At 47.8% G+C, this 20,779-nt stretch overlaps 8 protein-coding genes across 8 annotated transcripts; 2 read left to right on the top strand and 6 right to left on the bottom strand.

The window, feature by feature from the left end:
* Positions 1–220: 220 nt before the first annotated feature.
* N7509_007004 (uncharacterized protein) lies at positions 221–961 on the bottom strand (the record flags this gene model as incomplete). Its single annotated transcript, XM_056631641.1, has 2 exons — positions 221–703; positions 836–961. 2 exons carry the CDS (start codon positions 959–961, stop codon positions 221–223), a joined length of 609 nt encoding a protein of 202 aa, XP_056487192.1.
* A 4,428-nt stretch (positions 962–5,389) lies between these two features.
* On the top strand, positions 5,390–7,915 carry N7509_007003 (uncharacterized protein; the record flags this gene model as incomplete). Its single annotated transcript, XM_056631640.1, has 2 exons — positions 5,390–5,664; positions 5,722–7,915. The coding sequence occupies 2 exons, from the start codon at positions 5,390–5,392 to the stop codon at positions 7,913–7,915; spliced, it is 2,469 nt and encodes an 822-aa protein (XP_056487191.1).
* Positions 7,916–8,296: 381 nt separating this feature from the next.
* On the top strand, positions 8,297–10,476 carry N7509_007002 (uncharacterized protein; the record flags this gene model as incomplete). Its single annotated transcript, XM_056631639.1, has 3 exons — positions 8,297–9,193; positions 9,247–9,659; positions 9,735–10,476. 3 exons carry the CDS (start codon positions 8,297–8,299, stop codon positions 10,474–10,476), a joined length of 2,052 nt encoding a protein of 683 aa, XP_056487190.1.
* Positions 10,477–10,705: 229 nt separating this feature from the next.
* Positions 10,706–12,596, bottom strand: N7509_007001 (glycosyltransferase family 2 protein; the record flags this gene model as incomplete). The annotated part of the gene is made up of 2 exons (XM_056631638.1): positions 10,706–12,327; positions 12,389–12,596. 2 exons carry the CDS (start codon positions 12,594–12,596, stop codon positions 10,706–10,708), a joined length of 1,830 nt encoding a protein of 609 aa, XP_056487189.1.
* Positions 12,597–13,842: 1,246 nt separating this feature from the next.
* N7509_007000 (mitochondrial processing peptidase) lies at positions 13,843–15,518 on the bottom strand (the record flags this gene model as incomplete). The annotated part of the gene is made up of 6 exons (XM_056631637.1): positions 13,843–14,233; positions 14,291–14,597; positions 14,656–14,986; positions 15,049–15,126; positions 15,190–15,315; positions 15,369–15,518. 6 exons carry the CDS (start codon positions 15,516–15,518, stop codon positions 13,843–13,845), a joined length of 1,383 nt encoding a protein of 460 aa, XP_056487188.1.
* Positions 15,519–15,904: 386 nt separating this feature from the next.
* On the bottom strand, positions 15,905–16,873 carry N7509_006999 (SDR family oxidoreductase; the record flags this gene model as incomplete). The annotated part of the gene is made up of 1 exon (XM_056631636.1): positions 15,905–16,873. One exon carries the CDS (start codon positions 16,871–16,873, stop codon positions 15,905–15,907), a length of 969 nt encoding a protein of 322 aa, XP_056487187.1.
* A 1,080-nt stretch (positions 16,874–17,953) lies between these two features.
* On the bottom strand, positions 17,954–19,234 carry N7509_006998 (rRNA 2'-O-methyltransferase fibrillarin family protein; the record flags this gene model as incomplete). Its single annotated transcript, XM_056631635.1, has 4 exons — positions 17,954–18,184; positions 18,244–18,723; positions 18,796–18,968; positions 19,120–19,234. The coding sequence occupies 4 exons, from the start codon at positions 19,232–19,234 to the stop codon at positions 17,954–17,956; spliced, it is 999 nt and encodes a 332-aa protein (XP_056487186.1).
* A 600-nt stretch (positions 19,235–19,834) lies between these two features.
* On the bottom strand, positions 19,835–20,664 carry N7509_006997 (uncharacterized protein; the record flags this gene model as incomplete). The annotated part of the gene is made up of 2 exons (XM_056631634.1): positions 19,835–20,344; positions 20,404–20,664. 2 exons carry the CDS (start codon positions 20,662–20,664, stop codon positions 19,835–19,837), a joined length of 771 nt encoding a protein of 256 aa, XP_056487185.1.
* Between the last annotated feature and the right edge of the window lie 115 nt (positions 20,665–20,779).

Below are 20,779 nucleotides of genomic sequence, written 5' to 3'. Positions count from 1 at the left end.
GGTCTAAAGGAACTGTGCCAAAAACAATGCTCTATTTCTGAATTTGGTAAAAGATCTAATAAAAGAAATCTAAAAGAATATCATGGACCCATAACCTCATCCCATATTAATTTCCCAGGCAATGTACAGGCACTACCAAGCCACAAAACCGACTTCAACTCAGTTTCAAAATCATCCCATATTGAAAGACCATGGCAGACTGTGTGAAGCTGAAGTCTGTCTACGAACCATTCTCTTTCTGAAGAACCTGTCGCGGCGATACCCCCAGAGTCAGTATCCACACATATAGACTGCGAGCTGATGGTGGAACTTCTTTGGCTTCCTCGTAATATGCCTGTAGCTCTATTTTCAACATTCGGCCGAGTGTCGCCAATGGAGCGCTTTGCGGAGGAAGGGGAAATGTCACTCCGACTCCGAAAATAATCAATGCAAGTCGGCATGCTTCATAAAGAGGATAAGTGCTGGCGTGCGAGGAGCCAAGCTGGGTTGATGGAAGCAGAGACATGATATGCCATTGTATGGTGTTTCGGTGGTCACAGAGCATATCAGTCCCGACTTGCATACCGTCTTCATACATCTCAACTTCAGACACATATGTACGATGACATTGAAAGATGGTTTTCATTTCGGGTGGCATATGAGTAGATTCGAAAGCATTGATATTGGGGTCAATGACGTCTTGTAAATCGATGAAGTCTCTAGTCTGGAGAGAAATATATGGAAAACATGGGCGGGAAAGAGATCGGCTCGCCCCCAACACACTGGAACTAAAGCAAGGAGCAAATTGTTAGCAGCTTGAATGAATTTCCGAGAATAGAAGAAAATTCAAACATACTAGGAAATTATGGCAGCCAGCCCTGGGAGTTCTATCTTGTCCAAGCCTCCCCTGAAGCGCACCAATTGGACTAGGCCAGCCTGATGAACTGGGTGTGGAGACAGACGACCGTAGACATCTAGCCATTGAAGAGATGTCAATGGAGCTGGAAACACCCGCATTTTGCTATCATTCCACATAGGCCCTTCCACCTTGTTTGTTGCCATGCATAGGACACAAAGGATGATGCAATCAGTAGCAGCCCCTGAAATGTTCTGTATTGCCTGGTTTACTTTCATTATGGCATCTGCTTCACAGATTGCCAATCTCTTTGCATCCTCGTCATTGAAATGCCCTCTTTGCTTTACTAGCCATAGAGTACGTCTATGAGAGTATGACCCAAATAATAAAGTACTGTGAAGTGCATCGTGTGTGGCAGAATTGATGAGCCATGCATCGACTCCCGGGTGGTTGGTGCCATTCAATGATGAGGGCAAAAGTCCTGGCCAAAGCATGCTCAATGCTAGCGAGGGCGAAAAAAGGTCAGTTGAATAGTCAGTAAACGAACAAGACAATAGAATCGAGGGCTCTTACAATATTTATTGGCATTGCTAACCAGTTGTGAAGGTAATGGTGAGGTGTGAGGGTATTGTTGGAAGGGATCCAGAATATTGGGAGTTATGCCATGTACATTCATCGCTCCAGCATTGCAATAACCAGAGCATTTTGACTCTTGTATTTGGGTAGAGAAAATGAAATGCATTTGTTCAAGTGTGTCTAGTGGGAAAGCTTCAGGACACTCCGCGTCTTCTCCAGAGACTCCTTCTTCCAGTGTGTTGAATAAATGATCCAAGCCATCGTCGGGTGTGCTGGCTTTAGAAGAGGAAGACTTGAATGTGGAAGAGCTGTCCGAAGCGTCCCAAGCTTCAAAACTTGATTGTCTGTCCCTGGATTGGAACCCGATAGCGACTTCATCTCGCAGATCCGACTTTTCTTGATTCACGTGTGTTTTCTTCTTTCGGGCTTCTGACCATCGCCATTTCCCAGCATGAGACCTGACAACGTGGAGATTGTTTGTTTTCCCCTCAGTTGAAGATGGATCCGAGGTGATAAAGCACAAGTTCACCTTCTCTCTGCGTGACTTTTGAGTTGACCGGCTCATGTTGTATAAAAAAGCAAAAAGAGAAGAGTGAGACTTGCTCAGCACACGAATATACACTGAGATGATGGCTCGTAGATAACAAGGTTGGAAAACTAATGCTGGGAGAAGGGTCCAACGGTTCCTTTAAATGCTTAGTAGGGGCCTCGGTCACAAAAATGTGGGAATTCTTTGGAAAGCCCTTCCTCTGTGGCGGAGCTGTCATTAGGGTTGATCTTTGGCTTGGGAACAGCAGGCTCTTGCTTATACTAGTCCCCGCCAATGCGGCTGACGACGTGGACCCGAGACGAAACAATGCCAAGAGAACAAAACAGCCCAAAAATAGGAAGCCATTGTAAACACAACTCCTTTTCTTGTTGGACCCTAGATTTTGAAGAAATGAGCTAGTAAAAAAAAGACACGGAGGTGTGGGAGTTCTCGTTAGAAGAAGAAGTTATTCAAACCTATTTTAAGAGTCAAAATGGACATCACACGTATACTCAGAACTAACGCAGGCCGTTATGCTAGGTGGTGTCAACCATGCATAGTAAATAAGCCTAGTTCGTGGGAAACGTGAGAAATAAAATTATGGAGACGTTCTTCTTCAAGCAGTAATTGTACTAAGCCGAATCCGGCCCGAGTTTACTCGGAGGCGCCGACTAGCCACCAATAAGCCGTGATCTCGATCTGCACCCAAGGCCTTGGGTCGAAAGGCATTTAAGCGAGCTGAAGTTTCCCCGATTGATAGCTTCATCGGGGTGGTGGCTGCCCGGTTCTGTCTATGACCTCCCCGGAAGGTCCCCGGATGGCCTTCCTCGTGGTCCCGACAATACAAATGCTCTGAAACCTGGGCTCTCTCCCAGCACGCTTGAGTGGATACTCAAGATTTGGGGTAGCAATCAACATTACCCGATCATTTTTCAACTAGCCGAGCTGAGCATCTAGCAAGTCCCGCTCGATTTAAGCATACCACTTAACTTCTCTTGGAGCAAGATCTGCGCCTGACGAATAGTCACCGTTCCTACCTTTTGCCATTTCAGGTAAGCTCAAGCGGTTTCTCGCCATTTGAAGGCCGGAGTTATGCGGCAGATAATGGCGGCAAGGCTTTGCTTTGACCCTCTTTTCCGTTTCATGCCTAGCTTCTCCCACTTTGGAATTGGCAAGCAGAGCATTTCCGCGGCTTGATTATTCAGTCAGCATCTGGGCGAATGCAAGTGAGGGAACATGTGAACTTGAATCATGTAGTGAATAAACGAGTTCAATAATTGGGAAGTCAGTGCGGGACCTTTCAAATACTGCTAGACGGGTGTACGGAGTAGATGTCGTGGATTGGTCCAGAGCGGACGGTTCCAACATCTAAACAGCTCAATTTCGACCCAAGATGACATGCACGAGTCTGGTGGCTGATAAGCTTGGCCCTTTAATTCAAGGGAGCCTCTTCCCTCTACCCCGAATAGACCAGATGTCTTACTCAGGCAGTTCATTCTGGACTTGATCATATCGAATCCTTTAAATCTCAACTGAATATTCGTTGAGATGTCAATTTGGAGCGATTCGTGAAAAGAGATTTACCTCATATTAGGTCTATTTAATCATGCTATCGTACAGAAAGAGCCCCCGGTTTACGACGGGGCATGACCATGAATACTGGAAACTTCTCGGAAACTCAGACCTCAGGTTGTTGCTGAAACAGGCAGCACAAACTTAATGCTATTAAAGACCCATACCCAACAAAGTATTACTTTATAGATAATTTCTATGGTCCAAGGCTAACATATGGTATCTATTGGCATTAAAATTTGCAAGAAGAAGTTAAAATAGATTCTGTATGTAGAAATACCCTGAAGCCTCAGACATAAAACAAGCAAGTGTAGATTCCAGCCTTCGCCTGCTTTGGTGGGCACCTCCACGAGGCTCTCATATAGTGTGTCATCTCCGAGAATTGCCAATTTCTTCTCACTTATCTCTCATTTATGCTTATCATATGCTTACGTTGTATGGCATAGACTCGTTAAGCGAGGAGGGGAGGGAAGGGAATGAGGAAGGAGGAAGAAGGAAGATAAGGTTGAAAGTTACAGCGCTCCATAAGCGCAGGGTGGTCAGTAGTTGTATACAGGTGTATTTTACAGTAGTGCTGCAAAAGTTTGAAGCTTCCTATTGGCCACCATTTAATGGCGGACCAGTAGCTACCTGATATGGAATAAAGCGGCCAGTCTTTTCCATCTCAGGTAGCTACTAGCCCGCCATTAAATGGTGGCCAATAGGAAGCTTCAAACTTTTGCAGCACTACTGTAAAATACACCTGTATACAACTACTGACCACCCTGCGCTTATGGAGCGCCGTAAAAAGTAGATTTCAGAAAGGTCCACGGCCAAGAACAAAATTAATTCAATCTTTTAGGTTCCCTCCATATGTACTTCCTTCTATCTTCTATCTCCTATAATCCTTCCGATTCTGCATTCCCTGGCCCATAACTTTAATCCTCTTGCAAGCGGTCTTTATAGTCCTTGTACAAGTTTGTGCTTGTAAATCCGGGTCTTATTGATAACTACTAGTAGTACCTAGACTTTATATGTACATAAACTCAAAATTATGCACCTTATTGCCTTAGCGAATAAACAATATGGTAATAGGCAGCCAAAAATACATGCTGAGGATCACAATGGTTCCAACCTGTCGGAATAAATGTCAACCTAGGGGCCCATGGTACGGCCATAGCATTCAAGTTCCAACTAGACCAGACCACCTGCCAGTGGGAATACACTGCAATCAAGTTAGATAGTATACTAAGGACGAGCTCCTTATTGCGGAAAGGCTGCATAGCTTGATGCATAAGCGTGCATACTCAAACTTGGCTTGCTGACTTTTCTGGACATACAATCATGAGGCAGAGGAAATAATTTCCAATTTATACTGCAGAACAATTCTCCACTATAACTTGAAGTATTTTCTTATTGGTGCCCGCATCCTCTAAATTCCGTGGCTACTGAGTCGTAGGCAACGTCGGTAGCTGCCGCCCCCTAATCTCAGCCTTTAAATCATTACTAAAGGATATCCGTGCCTATGTCTTCGGTTTATTTGATAATTCCAGACCTTTGAAACTTAAAATTGAAAATATGCAACACCGTCCGTCTTACCGACGGCAAACTTCAAAGAAAATATATTGCTAGTCCCAAATCTCATGGTTATGAATTAACCTTGTGAATTTGCAAGTTGTCGCACGGATCTTCGGAAGGGGTATGACCTCGAATACAACGCTGTATTTGTTCGGGCTATAATACCCCGAAGGAAAAAATTCATGTTATGCTATAAATTCTCAAAAGACGTCCCTGACAGTGTTTTCAATATTTCAATTGTCATGGTATTATGATTTGTTCGGCCTGGCATTTGTTGCGAAAGAATAATGTCGATTAGATTCCGGCATTTAGTGACGATTATGTCATTTGCAGTCTCCTCCGTCCAAAGCCTCGAGGCTTTCTTACCAGAGTCGTTTGCCGTTGGTCAAAGCCCGCTTATGCAGGCGGATAATGCCTATCATGCAAATGATATAGTCCTCAATTCCAGCTTTCCAGTGTTGACCCTCGACTACGGCACCGAAGTCGGTGGATTTCCTTTTGTGGAAGTTGAGAGCCCTAGCTCAGCTGTCCAGATACAATTGAAATATTCAGAACCCTATTCCGGCCTTGAATTGCCACAGGGCGATGGACCTTGGTAGGTTTACAATTGGCTGTATACTGTGATCTTCCACGAGTCTCATAAAAGTTTTAGGCTCTTTACCAATGGACTTATGAATTCCTTTCGACATGAAACCTTCAACATCTCTCATTCAGGGACGACCGAGTCTTATTTTATCCAGGGTGGTCTTCGATGGCAATCTATCACACTCATTGGCGATACGCCTCTCACCATCCGAAAAGCTGGTCTGCGGCCCTCGGTGAACATAACCGATCCTGAATCCCTACCAGGGAGCTTCAGTACATCCAAGGACATGTACCAGCAAGTCTGGAACCTAGGTGGACGGGCTGTCCAGGCAGCTTGCGTCGAAAAGTATTCCCAGCCATCTACTTGGGATATTTCAGACCAAGGCGCCTTTATAAGAGGACAGTTCCCGGCAGTATCTGCCCTTGGAAATGGCTTTGGAAATTATACCTTGGAATTTCGCACAAAAATCTCGACCGGAGGCACGGGCTGGAGGGTTGCTGGAGGTGCGAATGGGGGATACGGCCCTTATTTTGTGCTGACATCCAACCAAGAAGAGCTAATCAGCCCCAACATCACGTCGCTCCCTCGGAATTCTTTGGTGGCAGGATACGGATTCACTCTAATCAACCAAACCATCTTGAACTCGGCAGTCCCGCGCATGTACGACATTCCGGCAATGACCATTGAGAACGATAAGTGGTACCGAATCAAAACTTCAATCAATGCAACCGGTTATGCAATTTCTGTCGATGATCAGCTTATTGCATTTGTTGAAAATCAATATTTCCGCAGCTACATCGATTCTACATGGGGATCTGGTAGCTTGACTGATGGTAATTTTGGATTTGGTCCTTACCTGAGTCAAGCTGCTTATGTGCGAGATGTTCAAGTTACAGCGGCAAATGGCACTTTGATTTATGACAATCCGCTAACATCAACTGATATCCTGCAAGAGTATGCTATTGCTAGCAATGAATATGCGATGTGTCTTGATGGCGCCAAGCGGGATCGAACTGTTTGGATCGGTGATTTCGCTCATACCGCACGCATAATTGCGGTTAGTAGCGGCCGATATGACTTTATCAAGAGTATGATTGAATTTGAATTCGATTGGCAGTACCCACCCGGGCCTGCTCACGGCTTAGTCCCTATACAAGCTTATATGGGAGCTGGGCAAAAGTATCGCGAGGTATACTACCCCTCAGAATTTGGTGAAACAGACTATCAGTTCTTTTTCCTCTTAGTATTGACCGATTATTTTGCCTTGACAAATGACCGCGATTTCTTGAGCGAGAATTGGAACGGAATCAAGCTTCTAGTTACTACCCTGGTTGATCGTTATTATGATCAAACATCTGGCCTCATGGCTAGCCCCGACTCTTCGTGGTTTACAGCCCAGGGATCACAAAATGCAACTGCCCCAACCGCTTTATTCGTTGTTGCTCTGAACCAGTTGATCGATGTGGCAATTTCTTTGGATGACCCTTCATCTGTTTCTTCCTGGAAAGATCTCTCCCAGAATATTAGTGCCGCCATCAACGACAAGCTCTGGAATCAATCTCTTGGTGCATATAGCCTTTCCCTTAACCAACCAAATGATACGGCTATTCTCGCAACAGCATTCACAATTCGGGCGGGAATTGCATCGCCTGATCATGTTGCTAGCAGTGTTGCGCGATTATCCGATACATTTCTTTCAATTGGCTACAAGGACAACTCGGCCGCATCAAATGCAGCCAGTACCCAGCTTTCACCAAACACACAAGGCTTCCTCCTTGAATCCTTATTCCTCGCACACACAGAGTACGGAGTTTCGGCTAGTGAAGTCTTACCAGCGATCCGAAATCTATCAGAAGTCTTTTGGCCCAAGATGATCACCCAGAAGGAATACTCCACGGGTGCTAGCTGGGAGTATCTTTACCAGGATGGCAGTCCTGGAATTGGTATATTCACGAGCTTGAGTCATCCTTGGGGAGGTGCACCAACTTACATTTTCAGTAACTACATTCTTGGAGTTCGAACAGAATGGAATGCTCAAAAGAAAGAGTACGAATGGATTTTCGATCCTGCTTGGGAGATCGCCGAGGGTCTTGGTTTGGAGTGGGCCAAAGGAAAGGTTCCGCTATCTAGTGGAGGTTATATCCAGGCTGAGTGGAACTTGTCAGCACAGGCAAGAAATGCTACTTCGAAACCAAGGATGAATGCCACAGTGGTTGGGAACAAGGCAATTTCGATCACTGTCAAGGAAAGAAAGATTTAGCAAAGACCGTAGCAATTACCAGAAATTTATTCCCGGGTGGCTTCTCTTGGAGTGACTCGGATTACCATTATTGAAAAATGAAACCCCTCCTAGTTCCTTTGACTAGCTAGGGTATTATTCTGCGAAGCTTCCTGAAACCACACCAATGAACATTATTACCGCCGATCCAATATCCTCAGGTACCAAGGGTCTGATCGCTAGGTTGCAACTGCTCCACATAGATGAACGCGGGGGTGAGTTCTTCGGGTTTTCTGCTACCGAGCATGGTCGATTATTGTATTCCCCAGATTAAGGATTTAGTTGCTCGTATTGGTGAGCTTTCGACTATAAAGGACGTAATCTGCTAGTTTTGCTCAAGCCTAGCGTTCATGCGTTGCCAACATGGTTTCACTACCCAATTCAACTAGAGTCCATATTCTTATCCTTTGGTTGATCCTGGGACTTTCCGATTTCTCCAAAGCATGTTGGGTAAATAGCACCTGCAGTGGTCCATTGGAGCCTTCCTTCCCTGGTCCATGGGAGAAAAATATTTTTTCTCCTTCGTCTCGTATCGTTTCCCCTAAGAGGGCACTCAATGCAGACAAAGGCTTTCATGCAAATTATCCTAGCCACTCTCAATTGAAGTCTAATGGTTCTCTCGCTATATATGACTTTGGACAGTTGGTTGGAGGTTTGGTCTCTATCAATTTTACGGCTATTGGAAATGGTTCCATTGGTCTGAGTTTCACTGAGGCCAAGAATTTTACCGGTTTTGTTTCGGACGAGTCCAATGGAGGCTCGACTCCAGATGGTGCGCTCTTATTTGAAGTGTCGTCGCAGTCCCCGACAAAAGGGAGTTATTCAACCCCAATTGAGAAGCTTCGCGGTGGTTTTCGGTACCTGAGTATATTTACTCTCACCAATTCCACAAAGTTCGAAGTGACTATGGAGTCAGTAGAGGTCAACCTTTCTTTTCAACCTTCATGGCCTAATCTCAGAGCATATGGGGGTTATTTTCACTCAAACGACAATTTACTGAATCGGATCTGGTATGCAAGTGTGTATACGCTGCAGTCCAATAACATCCCACCAACTACAGGGCGTGCTTGGCCTGCACCGGATAACTCATGGTCAAACGATGCGAATTTAGGACCTGGTTCCTCTGTTTTAGTGGATGGAGCGAAAAGAGACCGCGCTGTTTGGGCCGGGGATTTGGGAATTTCAATCCCGAGCTCCCTTGTGGGCCTTGGAGATCTTGAAAGCAGCAAGAACTCTTTGAACATCCTTTACATCAACCAGGTTCGCTCAAAGTCAGAAACTAGGATGGAATTTATACTGACGTTGGAATTTAGAATAGCAATACTGGGGAGCTTCCAGAAGTTGGGCCGCCAATTTCGTTCTTTGGCTCTGACACGTACCACATGGCGACGATGATTGCGACACATGACTATTTCCTTTTCAGCAATGATACCGAGTACCTTGAATCAATCTGGTCGAGCTATATCCACGCAATGAATTTCATAATTTCGAAGGTGGATAATACTGGACTTCTTAATGTCACAGGAACTTCCGGCTGGGGTCGATCTGCCAGCGCTGCGGGTTATAGTACAATTGGGAACATGCTCATGTATGGAACTCTCAAGACAGGTGCAAGCCTAGCAATTTGGATGAATGACTCAAACCTTGCGAAAGGCTGGGAGCACATGGCCGCAAAGTTAAAGACTACGATCAACTCTCCGAGCTACAATTGGGATTCAGATGCTGGGTAAGCTTATTAATTTTTCGACATTTCGTTGACAGGAATCCCACTACAAGATTACTAACTGGAAGAAATTATCAGAGCATTCAAGAACAGCAATTCAGACCAGAGTATCTTCCCTGCCGACGGGAATAGTATGGCCTTATCCTTTGATGGTGCAAACGCTTCTCACTTGACAAAGGTTAGCGACCACCTGTCTAACAACTGGGGTCCTATCGGCGCGATGGTGCCGGAAATGCCAGGCACTATTTCTCCGTATATCGAAAGCTACGAGATCAAAGGTCATTTGAAAATTCGACAAACAAAGCGTGCTCTCGATCTCATTCGTTTGAGCTGGGGATGGTACCTAAATAATCCAATGGGAACGGAGTCATCTACTATCGAAGGGTATAATGAAGACGGGTCCTTTTTATACACGGCAAATGAGGGTTATGATAAGGCAGGATCATACCCCTCCCATGCACATGGTTGGAGCACCGGTCCGGTGGATGCCCTAGTCAATTATGTGGTTGGCTTAGAGCCAAAAAGTCCTGGGGGTGCAACATGGACTTTGGCCCCTCAAGTGGGTGATCTGAGCTTTGCAGAGGGTGGTTTTACTACTCCGTTAGGCAAGTTTTCTGCAGCCTGGCAAATCAAATCCAATGGTCTGAATCTCCAGTATGATACTCCATCTATAACTAGCGGGGTACTATGTTTGCCGTTGGATTCGAGCAAAAGAATTTTCGTGGATGGGATCAAACAGAGGGCGAAACCTTCTAATATCTCTAGGGATTTGATTGAGATAAGCTTACCAGGGGGGAAGCATACAATATCTCAACTCTGAGCCCTGATGATTTCAATTACTAGTTCGTTTTCCTTGTTTTGAAAGTGATCTTCTCAATGGCATATGCCATAGGCGAGGGCCTAAGTGTACAGAGTTTGAACCAACGAGAAGATACTGAGTGTTGAATGCATATGTTTTTTGGAATCCGAGTTTCATACTACTTAGCCTATTAAGTAAATCTCTTCTGTCCTCAAGACTCCCATGGGTTGAATCATGGCCTCATCATTGATCACCGAATACCCTTCCACGTTGCTTGCACAGCTTCACCCTGCACCACATCTTTCTCAGTCTTCAGTTGACTGGTTCCCATATCGGCGAAGGGTATCGCTCGCGTTGTATAATTTGGTGGGTCAAGCAGGTAAATCATGGGCACCGAGAGATTTTTCAACACCAAAACACATATGTGCGCGAGCTGGGGCCACGCGATGGTGGTAATTGCATGCATAAAAACGCCTTCAACTTTTCCTGTTGCCGATATGGACGAATATATCATCGAGGAAAGCAAAAAGGTAAGTAGAATGACGCTGTAAAAAATGCCATTTTCCCACAGGTCACGATACAGTCTCATGCACAGAGATAACTCTGTCTTGTGATTAAATGAGTTTTCGCTACTGCCAGTAATGAATGAACCTTTCGGCTTTTTTGAGACAAAGTAGAATCTTAGTATGGCGTAAACATTTGCTATTTCAAGCTTGTTAGTTTTATCATTGACAGGGAAAAGGGCGTTAAACTCACATCCCGCTAGCCACTTGTTCTCTAAGAATGCAAATGGTGTGCTTTCATGTCCGGTGTAAGCGGCCTGCAAGAACTCAAAGGCCCAAGTCAAAAGGGCTTGCCCCAGAGAAAGAATAAATTGAAGAGCTACCATATTCGGCGATGAGGTGGGAACGAGTTTCTCTCCACAAAATAATAGAAGGGGTACAGCAGCAAACCCCAAGAGGCATCCAATCTCTTCAAATACGATACCGAATCCGTTTCGAGCGATTGAAAGTCTCAGCTGGGAAGGTAGAGACTTGCTTCTGGAAGAAAGCATTGCGACGATCTGCTGGGCGTGGCCGATGTTCCATCGTTTTCTTTGAGCAATATGACCAGCAAGAGAAGCCGGAACTTGACCGAATTGCAAGGCCTCATCTACCTGGAAGGTTTTGTGACCCATGCCGCGTAGCAACAAAGACAGCTGCCAATCCTCTGAAAATGAATATGTTGGGTAAAGACCCACATCCACGATCGATTGTCGTCTAAAGACTGCGCCCGAGCCCGAATCAATGGCAATTCCAAGGGTGTCCAATTTAGCATTTTGGCAGGTATAAAAATGCCCCCGCGATTGAGATAGAGGATCTCCACTCGGAAGATTGTAAAAATATTGCCGAGTAGACACAAGAGCCGCCTCTGGGTCCATGAGTAGATGAGGCAGCGTGGCCCTTAGAAATTCCCTCGTTGGTATAGAATCGGCATCTAGAATCGCGCAGAATTCGGGTTGGAAATCCCGTTGTAGAGATGTTAAAGCATAGTTGAGATTTCCAGATTTGGCAAAAACTTGCCCAGACTGTCTTCCGCGAGAGTTATAGGAAAGGTGTGGCCATTGTGCCTGTAGCTCCAATACTGTCTTTTCTAACAATTGCGATTGGCCATCATCAAGCACGAGAACTCTAAAATGAGACTTCGGATAGTCTAGAGTACAAGCCGCTTGTACTGTCTGCAGAATCACATCAACATCTTCGCCGCAGCATGGTAGAAGAACATCTACATGGGGCAGATCTTTATTTCCCTGGAGGCGTAGTCGCTTTCTTGGAAGACTCTCTGGATTCCTGGTGGCCAAAACAGTCAATGACTGTTCCTTTCGGGCCAAATCTTTACCCTCAATTCGAATTAGAAATAAAGCCACAATTCAGTCTTGATTCTTTCTACTTACGAATGAAAAAGGTTTCGAGGAGAAAAAGTGTCCACATCTGCCAAGTCTTCTCCGAGGTTGACAATAACGAAACCAAGCGTATGATAATGTAGACATAACCGACAGTCTCTGCTGATCGAGCTACATTGTAAAGGAGTTTGCGATGTCTTTGACCCGATACGATCTGCGTATCTTGAGGGAGCTCGACTATAGATCCAGCACCAATCATGGCGCCTGATAGAAAAATGATCAAGAATCACCGGTGCAAGCTAGAGGAGAATGGAGGGAATCATTATGGCATTTATCAATTCTCCTCATCAGACTAAAATTGATTCATTCCCAAAGGAAAGGGGCATAACAGCGGTGTGTTTGTGCGTTTAGGCGCTATTTGGAGTGCTCTGGCCAAGCCACTGTGGATTATGGGCCGGAACGAACCCAATGCTCAAATCCGCCGTTTGCCGGTTGGCGAGAGAACCAGTTCTTCATCGCTTGGATCCCAAACATGCCTTCCAGGGCTGGGCTGCTCATTGGTTAGATTAAATACGCTAGTTGAATTTTATTTAGGCACATCACCCTAAAATCGATCCCCAACTGTCACAAAATTGACATTTCTTCTCTTCTAGTCTGATCGTAGATCGGTTATTGATGTGGAATAATTCATGTCAAGGCGATTGAAAAAGGAATACGATTAAGAAGGGTGTTCCATCCTTCTGGCAGTCTCACTATATCTTGTTTTCACAAATACTCGGCATGAACCATTCACTAGTCCCGATGCTCTCTCGGGCTCTACTCCCTTTAAGGGAATGATCCCTCGAGACTTTTTGACATCCCAGTTCGGTCCAACGAGCCACGTTGTCTCCTCTGGAATAAGGAGGGGTGTTTGCTGTGACCACGGTTTATGTTCTAAGCTAGTCCCCAGTCAAGGTCATAAAAAGGCTAGCGGTTCCGGGGTGTCGGGATAGACGGGACGGAGAATCAGACTAGCCAAAAAGACTGAAACATTTAAACGTGTACAGAGTACTAGTCCTAGGCTTCTGGTCGCTATTCGCAAAGAGGTTCTACCCGTGGACAATACTTTTGTTTCCCACTGAGGGATCCAGGTTGGAGCCTGGAGTGGAATATATTAGTACAACTACTATCTTGAAGGCTAATAACTATCTCGAGCACCACTGTAGTATCCATGGGTCTAGGTTCGGATTTGGGTGAATTTCCGGGAGGGCCTACATGTATAAATTGAAGATTGAGATTCAAAGCGTTTAATTGAGACAATATAAGATCACGGTGGACAAAAGAAATATCTTGGTCTGAGTCACCCTGGACCACAGACTATATAGTCTACCAAGGCAATTAAATTGCTATTTTCACACGCAAACAGGGCAATGATTGATAGTACATTCAAACAACAACAACTACCCAGACTCGGAAATACCCAAGTCTCAGATAGCTGTCTTTAATTCGCAATTGGAAGGGGGAATTTAGGACAAGTTGCGAGACATGTCGTTTCGGATACGCTGGTAGTCAAGGATACCCTCGATGCTGCCAACGGCGCTCATGGCAACGTCCTGATCCCACAGCTTGCGGGTGGCAAAGTCCATGATATCCTTCTCAGTGATCTGGCCAACGGTGCGCTCAATATCTTCGGGGCTGAGGCGGCGGCCAGTGGTGATGATCTGGCGACCAATGTCCTCGGCGACAGCGGTGGTGCCGTCCAGGGACAGGAGGATGGAGGCCTTCAGCTGGGCCTTGGCACGCTCAACCTCGGCGGAGGTGACGTTGTTGCACAGACGAGACCACTCGCGGAGGGTGAAGTGGATCAGGTCGTCGAGGTTGGTCAGGTTCTCGGAAACGAGGTAGATACCCCAGAGACTGGATGATGTTAGTACAACAGAGAACTCAAATCTACACGGTTGCGAAGAGACTTACCCAGTGTCGCTGTAGCTGGTGGAGAAGCTCATGAAGCTGTTAGCAAGGTGGTGGTGGCTGACTTGAGAGCTGAGCTTGCTTCCGAGGAAAGGAGACTGGCCCATGGCGCGGTCCCAGTTACCGACGATGGCCTGGGCGACCAGAGCAGTGAAGTAGTCATCATCCTTCCAGCTGACACCCTCAACAGCGAGAGCGATGTGGGCGGAGGGAATAGTGTCGTCACGGAGACGGACCTCAGAGCCAATGAACTCGGGGGTGCGCTTCATCTCAGCGGTGAGAGCGGCGGCGGCGGAGGTAGGGGGGCTTGCTGGGGAGGCCACCGAAGTGCTCCTCGGCGAGGCGGACGAGCTGCTCGTGGGGGATACCACCAGCACCAACCAGGACCATACGGTCAGCGGTGTAGTTGGTCTGGATGTAGTCGGTCAGGTTCTCCCGGGTGATGGTCTGGATGTTCTCCTTGGGGCCGAGGATGGTGCGACCAAGGGGCTGGCCCTGGTAAGCGGTGGCGTGAAGGTGGTCAAAGACGACCTCCTCAAGCTGCTTGTCAACCTCCTCCTGCTCGCGCAGGATGACGTCGCGCTCACGCTCAATGGCGGAAGACTCAAGCTTGGAGTTCTGGAGGATATCGGAGAGGATGTCGACGGCCTTGGGAACATCGGCGTTGAAGGACTTGGCGTAGTAGACGGTGTTCTCGCGCTGGACAGATTATTAGCGTGTTTCTGGGATATAGGGTTATGCGTTGGGTTTTCCGGCCGTACCGAGGTGTAGGCGTTCAGGTGAGCACCCATGTTCTCGATCTCAAGCTCCAGCTGGTGCTGGGAGCGCTTGTTGGTACCCTATAGAATCAATTCCGGTTAGATGCTATATTGCTTTGATCGGGGTTTTCTGTAGGGTCGAACCTTGAAGGCAAGGTGCTCAAGGAAGTGAGCAGTTCCGTTGGTCTTGTCAGTCTCTGACCGGCTGCCGGAATCAATCCACACGCCGACGGTGGAAGTCTGAGCCCACGGGGAGTGGTCGGTGGCGATCTAGAAGAGATTAGCAAGAGTGCGACGCAATTGAACGGGTTGACGAGGCGTACGGTGAAGCCATTGGAGAGGGTGGTGGACTGAGTGGTGGAAGGCAGAGCAACCGGCGAGGCGAAGCCGCGCTTCACGGGCTGGATGGACTTGAGAGCCGCACGGCTCTTAAGAGCCTGGTTCAGGTTGAAAGCCAAACGGCGGGAAGCCATTGCGGACGTGGTAGAGTGGGTAGGAGGGGGTAGGGGGATGGAGAAAAGAGCTGGCGTCGCCCTGAGGTTGGACTTTCGGAAGGCTCAGATTATTCACCCAACTCACCAGCCAATCACATCGCCCACATTTCAAGCAGGCCACTTCCATCCCGACAACTTCCTTGGGCCCAGTCCCCTTCCCACGAGACAACACTACATAGTGACACGCACACTACGTTTAGGTGGATTTAACTTGGGTTCAAACTAATATATCATTTCTAGGCTCGTCGCTCACAAAGACTATCGTGCGATTATATACTTCGTTGGCATGCTCGCCACTGTCCTCATCCACAACCGATTCATCCCGAACCCGAACCCCCCAAAGACCTTCATGAAACCTGCCTCCATCATACAAATTTACTCGCAAACTGCTGGATATTTTCTAGCATGGAAACATCTGCAGAAAATCCAAGCTTATAAGCCCGCTCATTCGAAAATTGAGGTGTCCAAGACTGCACGATCTTATCCGTAGCAGCATCGTATTTCTCCTCGACCAACGCCCGTCGCTCCTTACCACCGACCTGCTCCAATGCATCCAACATATCCTGCACACTGACCTTTAAACCGGGCAGATTCACGGAACGTGACTCGCCAAAGGCCTCCTTGGGAACGGTGCGCGCATGCATCAAGTTCTTGATAATAGTATGTGGCGAGCAAATCCACATCTCGGTTTCTTTACCCACGGGTAGGATGGCCTTCTTGCCGTGGAAGGGCTCGCGGATAATGTCACTGGCGAAACTGCTTGCAGCTTGAGTAGGCTTGCCGGCTCGGACAGTTACTGTGGGTAGGCGCACGCTACGTCCGTCGATGAACCCACGTCGCGAGTAGTCGGTCACGAGGGTCTCGATAATGAGCTTCTGCGATCCGTAGGAAGAGGAAGGCACCGGTGGGAAGTTATTCTCGTTGATCAGGAAACCGGCCGGTGCTGGGCCGTAGACTGCCAATGAGGAGGTAAAGACTACCTTCACTCCTGGCTGGGTTGTGCGTAGTCGGTCTAGGATGTATCGTGAAGAGTCGAGATTGACTTTGATGCCGAGCTCGAAGTTGGCCTCGGCGCCACTGGACATGATACCGTGCAAGAGGTAAACAGTCTCGTATTTGCGAGAGGCGCTGATCAACTCATCGACCTCCTTCGGCGAGGTTAAATCCGCACGAACGCAAGTCAGTCGGCTGGCATGCTCCTTAGCCGCCTCTGGAACATCCGGCTCAACGACATCAGTGATGGTTACCGTCGTGGAAGATGGAGTGCTAGCAAGAAGGCCTGCTGCCAGTTCCTGGCCAACGTAGCCGCCTGCGCCAGTGATGAGAATCGACATATTGGGTGAGGCAATGGTTGAGGATAAGGCTTATAAGGATGGAAGCAGTGAATAGTGAGATAGGAGCAATCAATGTAGAAAGCTATTGAGATATTTCAATCGTGCAACACGGGGACGTTCCGATGTTCTTATATAGTCGTCGTCCTGGACCCCGCGGGGTTGCGGCGAAGTCTCCCCTTCCCCCCACGCACCCTTGTTGGCCAATCTCTCAATTCGACAAATGATGGAACCTAGCAATTACTTTGCCCCCGGAGCTCAGAACAGGTTTGAGCCCATTGAGATTTAAATGGATCTCGAATTCGGTTTGATAGGATATTTCACATGATGAGGTTAATATCACTTACACAAGTACCTAACAAATGGGCATCTCAATCAGCAACAGATATCCCTCCGTTTCGCGATTTCAAAATCGGGTTACAAACTTATTACTAGGTTACTTACTGTCGATACAGACAGTTTGGCGTCCCCCCACGCACATATTCCGAGTCTTTTTACAACGCAGGAGTGGCTATTGAAGCTCGGTGAGAAATCCGACTGCCGAACCACCAGGCTGGGCAGCTCGGAACGCGGGGAAAGTCCGATGAGAGGCCCGGAAAACAGATAACCTGTGAGTGGAAAAGGAATTTTAGGTCGGATATAACTTTACTACTACACTCCTACGCAGGCGATAGTCTGCTATTGATTAAAGGTCCTGCTGGACATGGTCCGGATTTGGGCAGAGCGCCCTCATGGTAGGCGTCAAGTACTTTGATATACCGACCAGTCGGCTTTTGAAAAACCACGAGGGGTATAACAACCTTGCAAGAAGGAATAATATAGGCAACGATCGCAACGGCTGATCTCCTAAAACTTACTTATAGGCATAAACAGATATACCCTACGAAGACACTTCATCATTTCAATGTGTGCATTTTTCCCAAAGTGAGACCTAAATTTTGTGACACAAGCAATCGTACATGGACAGAGAAAACCAGTCACAAGAGAAAAGAACAGTGGATACATCGCGGAACACGAGACGCCTGAGGGAAAAGTGAAATGGAACAAATAAAGAAAAGACATGACAAGAGATTAAAAACCCATTTATGAGGAGCGAGTGTAGATACCACCGACGATACAGTGATCACGCTCGAAGGGCTCAAGGGTCAGCTGCTCCTTGGGCTTAACCTTCTCCTCACGCATCTTCTGGACCTCGCGGGAGAAGACAACATCAGCGGCAGCGGTACTGTCGATACAGCTGGCCTTGATAGAGATCAAAACACCACCCTGGTCCTTGAGGAACATGTGGGCGTTGAGGCCAACGATGCGAGCTTGCTGTAAAAAAAAGAAATCAGTTGAAGCGTTCAATTTCGAAAGAATGGATCTGTACTAACGTCTGGTTGCGCGACATCTGCGAAGATGACATCTACCGATGGCACCAGCATGCGGTAACGGAGGGGGTGACGTGCATCCTCAACGATGGGCACAACGTTTGTGCGGTGAGTAGCCATGCCAATCAGGTCACGACCGGAACGGTGAGAGAACTCAACGGCGTAGACGTTACCGGTGGGGCCGACAATATCGGCAACGTGAGAGACGGAGGTACCACTGGCACCACCAATGTAAAGGACCTTCATTCCAGGCTTCATGTAGATGTTGTCCAGACCACCCAGGATACCGGCAGCCAGCTTGGAACGGAAGGGGTTCCACACACGGTACTCGATCTTGGTGACAGCACCATCCTCACCAGCAGGGCCCTCGACGGAGATGCGCTTCTCGCCGTAAACAGCCTCGCCGGGGGTCAAGTTCTTGGTGACGAGCAGATCCTCCTTACCACCACGGGCAACGAAGACACCGGCGTGACGGTGGGGCTCCTGTGAATAAGAAAAAGGTTGGTCAGCAACTGCTTCTCTCTCCCTCCAGTCCATTGCTCCTCATGTACTTACAATGACGACCTTAGCACCACCACGGGCGCCAGCGGCACCACCGCGGCCACCACGAGGAGCACCACGGCCACCGCGACCACCACGGCCACGATCACCACCACGACCGCCGCCACGGCCACCGAAGCCACCACGGCCACCGCCACGGTCACCACCACCACGGCCGCCGAATCCGCCTTTAAAAAATGAAACAACGATCAGCAAACTGTATATTTTTTCCAATTGAAACACCGGTGAGATCTGCAGTGGTCATTGAGCTGGTATGGCAGCCAGCTTTTTACCCTCATACAGATTGCCTGTATAGTCGGATGGATTGGTGAAACAAACCTCGTCCACCGCGGCCACCGCCACGGTCACCACCGAATCCTCCACGACCACCGCGGCCTCCACGGTCACCACCACCGAAGCCACCACGGCCACCTCCTCGGGGAGCGAAACCCATGATGTGAAGTTGGGGGGGAGTTTGAAGTTGGTTGAAAAGGTCGAAAAGATTGGGAATTGAGCTAGTGAATGCTCAATCCGAGTGCGATGGAAATTTTTGAGAGAACGGTCTCGAAAAGAGTGGTAACTCAAAGGGCGATAGGTGACAATATAATTGAAGTCACTAAATGAAGCAGCTTGTGCAGAGTTGACCGATGGTTCTCTGTCGCGTGCGGGTCAAGGCCGTTGCTGCTCGTTGCTACGGTCGAGATTTTTTTTGCGCCTGCTGGATCTTTCAGAAAATCAGAACGGCGCTAGTCGAAACATGGTTAGTGTGCTTTGAGTGGGACTCTTTTGTGGTCACGTGTTAAGTCACGTGCCTCGGATGAGCCCTGTGAGATAGAAAAGTACGTGAGAAGGGAGTGAAAACCATAATGCATAGGGGTATTTTGTTCCATTCGATATTATACTCCATTACTAACGCCATGCTCCGCCTTTGAGCAAGTGAAAATATATAAACAGAAGAAAGCAAATGGACCAGCCTGATGTTTCCTCAAAGGTCGTATCCACCCATCCACCAGTGATCTATGTACAGAAGAGCAAAGCCCAGCAAGGTCCATAACTAATTTCCAAAAAAGTAATAGTTCGCAGAGTATTTCATCTGGAACTCTGCAGGTTGTCCCTCACAAGTGTCAGGGGGAGAGCCGGAAGCAGTGTCGACACGGTATACTGCCTTGTACTTGCCCACAGTGCCTGTGGTAGCTGTGAGATACAGCCAAGCGACAGCGCCGTATGTGCCCTTTGTGGCAGTGCTCGGGGCGTCAATCGACCCGCTCTTCTTGGTCATCGCAATCCCATATTGCCCGCCTCCAGCAATGTTGAGGTTGAACTCCGGGGTTGTCGCGTCGTAGAAGAAGTGGTGACCCATCAAGTCGACATTGGCTGGAAGTTGAATTTTGGCCCGAGGGAATGTAGAGACGTCCAATGGCACGGAGCTGTTCCAGATGAGATTTGGGATTAACTCCAACAGGTCGGGGAAGTTTGCTGCCATGCAGGTGGCATTGTAGAGGTTCGCAACTGCGCCTGCTGCTGCAGGAGTACTCTTGGACGTGCTATCCGCACAGGTGTAGTTCTATTCGAGAGTCAGTTGGGTCAACTCTTTGATGTAGTATAATATCAAGCTCTACATACCTGTGTGCCCCGTCCAATAGCGACATACATTGGGCTCAACCCATCAGGCGCCTTGAGGCCTGAAGCATAGGATGGCAATGTAATCTTGAACGCATCGCAACCCACCGGGGTCTTGCTGTGTCTCAGGCGGTTGATGTGCTGACTAACCTTGGAGTAGTAGTCCAGCAGCCCTTCGGAAAAATCGTATGCATCGTCAAAGAAGTTTGTTGGGGCGGCGGTTGAGACAGCCACCAGGGAGAGGAAGGTTGGTAGAAAGCGCATGGTGGTTGTGATCTTCGATGGCGGGGTTGTAGAGTGGGGAGTGGTGGTTGATCGACCCGGAGATTTGTTTTTGGAATCTTCAAGAGCAAGGAAAGGAAGAACTTGAATAAGAATA

Source organism: Penicillium cosmopolitanum (assembly GCF_028827165.1).
Source record: "Penicillium cosmopolitanum strain IBT 29677 chromosome Unknown utg000008l:1.0-4398992.0:1.0-4402845.0, whole genome shotgun sequence".
NCBI classification, from domain to species: domain Eukaryota; kingdom Fungi; phylum Ascomycota; class Eurotiomycetes; order Eurotiales; family Aspergillaceae; genus Penicillium; species Penicillium cosmopolitanum.
This window is presented reverse-complemented; position numbering and strand designations above follow the sequence as displayed.